Genomic DNA, 6619 nt, shown 5'->3' with positions numbered 1-6619 from the left:
AGACTACACGCATATGATATGGTAAATCAAATCAGGCTAATATGATATGCTAAATCAAATCAGACTACACGCATATGATATGGTCAATCAAATCAGGCTAATATGATATGATGACAAATCAGACTGCACGCATATGATATGGTAAATCAAATCAGGCTGCACGCATATGATATAGTAAATCAAATCAGGCTACACGCATATTATATATAGTAAATCAAATCAGGCTACACGCATATGATATAGTAAATCAAATCAGGCTACACGCATATGATATGGCAAATCAGGCTACACACATATGATATGATGACAAATCAGGCTACACGCATATGATATGGTAAATCAAATCAGGCTACATGCATATGATATGGTAAATCAAATCAGGCTACACGCATATGATATGCTAAATCAGACTACACGCATATGATATGGTAAATCAAATCAGGCTAATATGATATGCTAAATCAAATCAGACTACACACATGTGACCAGGCATGGCAAAACCAGACTACTCAAGTCGCAGAGACGCAAGTCGCGAAAAACGACTTTGAAGGTTTTTTTTTTTTTCAAAATTAGTTTTTTTCGTTTTTTTGCAGAATGTGCAAGTTGAAGTCCTAAAGAAGCAATTCCATGTTTCAGATAACAGCATTGGTTGCTTTAAAAGTGTATATTTTGTCTTTGAAAATGGTGAAGTTTCAGGAAGTAAACCAGCGTTTGAATTGGGCGTGACTATTAGTGCTCTTTTGTTTTGTCGGCCAATCAGCTGTATGCTAGAAGTAACCTCATGGCTACTTACTGAACCAGCATGCTGTTTGTTTACAATTGGAATGGAGATGGACAAAGCACAGCGGATTGCAGATGACCTGAATCTGATGATGAAGGCGACTTCATTACATTGGAGAACATCCTTAATCTAGAGCTGACCTTAGCCGAAGATAATTACAGCGAGTAAGAATCTCTCGGTCTGGCAGCAGAGGAACTAGATCGTAAGATATCAGATGCTATTTCCACAGTTACATTTGACGGGGATAAAGTTTGTGTGTTAGAAACTTTATCCATTGCTACTAGCTAACGTCGGCCTACTGTCGTTATCTATTGGCACCATAGGCTACTAGCCAAAACCCATTACAGATAGTTTCGGTGGGCAATTCATTTGAATAATGCGAGAATGTCTTGTTTTGACTGATGGCAGGGTGCCTTATCATGTGTGCATTCAAATTAACAGGGTTTGCAAACGTGATCTCATGTTTGTTTAGTTCGCGTTTTAGACTATTTTATCCATTGCTAAACCTGCTAAATCCATTGCCAACTTGGTGCCTTGCACTGGGTGTTCATTCAAAATAACATGGTTTGCAAACGTGATCTCATGTTTGTTTTAGACTACTTTATCCATTGCTACTAGCTGGTTCTGTAACCCATTACAGATAGTTTCGATGGGTCATTAGCACTGCAGCCTGACAAATCAGTGACCGTGACAGGGGGGAGGGTTGATCTTAATGTCATGTAAATGAGGACCATTGTGTTCCCCTCCCATGGATTGATGGATAAAGTAGTCAAATTGAAAACCCTGATTTCTCAGCTTGTAGCTTTGAGATGTGTATACTTTAAAATGGCTACAACTTATTCAAATATTATCAGATCTCCATGAGTGGATAGCTTTGAAACTACACTTTCAGAATCTGTGAATAACTCAAAATGTCTCTGGGGAGACATGTGCCTGGTTTTGCCATGCCTGGTCACATATGATATGGTAAATCAAATCAGGCTACACGCATATGATATGATGACAAATCAGGCTACACACATATGATATGGTAAATCAAATCAGGCTACACGCATATGATATGGTAAATCAGGCTACACGCATATGATATGGTAAATCAAATCAGGCTACACGCATATGATATGGTAAATCAAATCAGGCTACACGTTTTAATCAGAGGTGACTGCTGTGCTTACACTGTGTGTTTGACTGCTAACTCCACGCACCTGTGTGGTCTGGGAGGGTCAGCAGGACAAATGACCAAAACGCACCTGTGTGGTCAGCAGGACAAACGCACCTGTGTGGTCAGCAGGACAAACGCACCTGTGTGGTCAGCAGGACAAACGCACCTGTGTGGTCTGGGAGAGCCAGCAGAGCAGCCCGGCGTAGTGTAGCCATCGCGGGGAGTCCGCCTCCTTGCACGCCAGCATGACCACGCACAGCGCCGCCGCCAGCGTCATGAACGCGCCGGTCAGCCAGCCGCGCGTGGCCTCGTCGCCGCCCCCTGGAGCCAGCACCAGGTACAGCAGCAGCAGCTGCAGCTTGGCGGCGGCGTCGATGAGGCTGGCGACGACCAGCGATGTCCGGCGCTGGTGCGAGGAGTGGCACTGGTACAGCTGCTCCAGGTCACGTGACTTGAAGGTGTGCCGCAGCAGGGGCAGGTAGACCCCGCGGCACGCGGGGCCCCAGCGCACGAAGAAGTCGGCGTCGCTGGCGTAGTAGGACTGCGCGCCCGTGGAGAACTGCCGCTCGTGGGGGGCGCAGGGCTGGACGCGGGCCACCGAGCTGCGCCGCTTGGACATGCCGCCGCGCGAGGCCTTCTGGCGAATCTGTTGGTTGATCTCGTCGATGAACTCGTCGGTGACGTACATCTTGCGCGCGGGCTCCACCCCCACCTCCTCGCTCAGGTGCTGCTGGCTGATGATGTGCTTGACCGCGTTCTGCCACATCAGCTGCTTGCGCTGCAGCCCCGGCGACATCGGCACCGTCACGCAGGCCGGAAGCGGAATCTTCTGACCCTCCTCGTGGAACGTCACCATGGTGGACACGGAGGGTGGAGAGCGTTCTCTGAAGCGCTGGTCAGGACTCGAGGTCACGTCGGCCGTCCTGTGGAGAGATGCTGATGTCTTGTCCAGGCCTGCGGAGAGGAGGGAAGAAGAGCTCATGCACTCCATACATAGAGAGATAACTTCAGAGGAAGCTCTAATAAACCCTCCACTTCATTTCCATGTTACTATATGAGGCCCGCATGAGACCAGGCGTTGTTTTCTAGAGCAGGTGTTGTTTTCTAGAGCAGCCGTTATTTTCTAGAGCAGGCGTTATTTTCTAGAGCAGCCGTTGTTTTCTAGAGCAGGCGTTGTTTTCTAGAGCAGCCATTATTTTCTAGAGCAGGCGTTGTTTTCTAGGGCTGGTGTTGTTTTCTAGAGCAGGCGTTATTTTCTAGAGCAGCCGTTATTTTCTAGGGCTGGTGTTGTTTTCTAGAGCAGGCGTTGTTTTCTAGAGCTGGTGTATAGATTGAGAACTGTGGGAGCGGTCAGGTGACTCATAGGGTGGCACACTCACACAGTGCTAAAGAAGACTAGCGACTACAAACGCTACAGTGCTAAAGAAGACTAGCGACTACAAACGCTACAGTGCTAACAAGACTGATAAACAAAGATTATTTAAAAACAATTGAATGGTGAATTTTCAGAGAACAGCTTGAACTAAAGCGTGAAATCAATCAATTTAATATCTAACAATAATTAGATATAATATTTTTCATCCAACTGTGTAACAGGTTAAGATACAAATGATGTAGACATTCTTCTCTTCCCCTATCATGTCACTGTACAAGTAGACATGTGCTGTTAGTAGCTCCCCTTAAAGCTGAGACATGATGATCAGTGCTCTGACATTGTTATGCTTTTGGGTTCTTGTTCACCTGGTTGTGTTTCCTTTCCGTAACTTTCTACTGTTCTGTTACCAAATTAACTGTTGTGTTTACATACATTATGTACTGTTGTGTTTACATACATTATGTACTATTTTGTTTACATACATTATGTACTGTTTTGTTTACATATATTATGTACTGCTTTGTTTACTGTTGTGTTTACATACATTATGTACTGTTTTGTTTACATACATTATGTACTGTCTACTGTCCATGTGTTGTTGTTGCCCTGTCTCTTTATCCGCCGCCTTGCTAAGTGTGTTAGCAATACTCTCTGCCTTTGCATCTTGGCATGGAACTGCTGTGGGATTGATGCAGTTGAGCGGTGAGGATTCTGTTTGCTATGCTCACCCTGCAATCTGGACATTCTTGTAGTCTTTTGTTCCCTTTGCATAAGCTGAAACCCAACTCTCACTTGCATCCAGCATCTATAATCTGGCAATATATAATTCTATAATTTATATAACAAATAATAATTTTAGCTGAAGATTAAAATGATAAACTTGTTTTGAAGTTCTGTGAACATTTTTGAACATTTCCACTCTGAGAGTAGCACACCCAATCAGCAAGGAGGACGTGCATTACGCACACTGCTCACACACACACACACACACACACACACATAGAGTGCAGATTTAGCGCTGAGCTCATTATTGCTGATGAGGGCTATAAACTGCTGCTGGTATCATGCCTGTGTGTGTGTGTGTGTGTGTGTGTGGCTGGCCGATTTTAGACCGCAGCTTCTACGGGAGACCTAGGTGAACCGAGGCCATGTGTGTGATTGTGTGTGTGTGTGTGTGTGTGTGTGTGTCCAGGGGAACTGAGGTCATCGCATCAGAATTTACTTTGCAGATCCATCTGACAATTCCTCAATTCACAGCAATTTCCAAAATCACCGGAAACACAGGAACCAATCAAAACTGCTTATCTGGCATGAGGCAGGCTTTATATGATGGCAGACAGGGGAGTACAGTTAAGAGCACTGTTGAGCCCAACCAATGGGTGTGCTGATGGTCTTCTATTAAAATTGAGTATATGACTAGATTTCAACTGTGTTTCATTTAACTGTATAACACAGCGCTCCTCTAGAGACTTGTATAATAAACACAGAGCTGCTCTAGAGACCTGTATCATAAACACAGAGCTCCTCTAGAGACCTGTATCATAAAGACAGAGCTCCTCTAGACTAGAGACCTGTATAATAAACACAGAGCTGCTCTAGAGACCTGTATAATAAACACAGAGCTGCTCTAGACTAGAGACCTGTATAATAAACACAGAGCTGCTCTAGACTAGAGACCTGTATAATAAACACAGAGCTGCTCTAGAGACCTGTATAATAAACACAGAGCTCCTCTAGATACCTGTATAATAAACACAGAGCTCCTCTAGAGACCTGTATAATAAACACAGAGCTGCTCTAGACTAGAGACCTGTATAATAAACACAGAGCTGCTCTAGACTAGAGACCTGTATAATAAACACAGAGCTGCTCTAGAGACCTGTATAATAAACACAGAGCTCCTCTAGACTAGAGACCTGTATAATAAACACAGAGCTGCTCTAGACTAGAGACCTGTATAATAAACACAGAGCTGCTCTAGACTAGAGACCTGTATAATAAACACAGAGCTGCTCTAGAGACCTGTATGATAAACACAGAGCTCGTCTAGAGACCTGTATCATAAACACAGAGCTCCTTTAGAGAACTGTATCATAAACACAGAGCTCCTCTAGACTAGAGACCTGTATAATAAACACAGAGCTGCTCTAGAGACCTGTATAATAAACACAGAGCTGCTCTAGACTAGAGACCTGTATAATAAGCACAGAGCTGCTCTAGACTAGAGACCTGTATAATAAACACAGAGCTGCTCTAGAGACCTGTATAATAAACACAGAGCTCCTCTAGACTAGAGACCTGTATAATAAACACAGAGCTGCTCTAGACTAGAGACCTGTATAATAAACACAGAGCTGCTCTAGACTAGAGACCTGTATAATAAACACAGAGCTGCTCTAGAGACCTGTATAATAAACACAGAGCTGATCTAGACTAGATACCTGTATAATAAACACAGAGCTGCTCTAGAGACCTGTATAATAAACACAGAGCTCCTCTAGACTAGAGACCTGTATAATAAACAGAGCTGCTCTAGAGACACAGAGCTCCTCTAGAGACCTGTATAATAAACACAGAGCTGCTCTAGAGACACAGAGCTCCTCTAGAGACCTGTATAATAAACACAGAGCTGCTCTAGACTAGAGACCTGTATAATTAACACAGAGCTCCTCTAGATACCTGTATAATAAACACAGAGCTCCTCTAGAGACCTGTATAATAAACACAGAGCTGCTCTAGACTAGAGACCTGTATAATAAACACAGAGCTGCTCTAGAGACCTGTATAATAAACACAGAGCTGCTCTAGACTAGAGACCTGTATAATAAGCACAGAGCTGCTCTAGAGACCTGTATAATAAACACAGAGCTCCTCTAGACTAGAGACCTGTATAATAAACACAGAGCTGCTCTAGACTAGAGACCTGTATAATAAACAGAGCTGCTCTAGAGACACAGAGCTCCTCTAGAGACCTGTATAATAAACACAGAGCTGCTCTAGAGACACAGAGCTCCTCTAGAGACCTGTATAATAAACACAGAGCTGCTCTAGACTAGAGACCTGTATAATTAACACAGAGCTCCTCTAGATACCTGTATAATAAACACAGAGCTCCTCTAGAGACCTGTATAATAAACACAGAGCTGCTCTAGACTAGAGACCTGTATAATAAACACGGAGCTGCTCTAGAGACACAGAGCTCCTCTAGAGACCTGTATAATAAACACAGAGCTGCTCTAGAGACCTGTATAATAAACACAGAGCTGCTCTAGAGACCTGTATAATAAACACAGAGCTGCTC

The 6619-nt window shown here is 43.8% G+C and overlaps 1 protein-coding gene across 1 annotated transcript in view; it reads right to left on the bottom strand.

Annotated features, from left to right (window-relative positions):
* LOC143110256 (adenylate cyclase type 8) overlaps positions 1-2739 on the bottom strand; it is a 57488-nt gene extending 54749 nt beyond the window's left edge. Inside the window, exon 1 of the mRNA XM_076273143.1 lies at positions 2110-2739. Within this exon, the coding sequence (XP_076129258.1) occupies positions 2110-2739 (630 nt within the window). The remainder of the gene's footprint in view (positions 1-2109) is intronic.
* Between the last annotated feature and the right edge of the window lie 3880 nt (positions 2740-6619).

The sequence above is a fragment of the Alosa pseudoharengus genome, unplaced genomic scaffold, assembly GCF_046254945.1.
Source record: "Alosa pseudoharengus isolate Yale_2024_CS ecotype anadromous, Long Island Sound unplaced genomic scaffold, YU_APseudo_1.1 YU_APseudo_1.1_scf_7, whole genome shotgun sequence".
Taxonomy (NCBI): domain Eukaryota; kingdom Metazoa; phylum Chordata; class Actinopteri; order Clupeiformes; family Clupeidae; genus Alosa; species Alosa pseudoharengus.
This window is presented reverse-complemented; position numbering and strand designations above follow the sequence as displayed.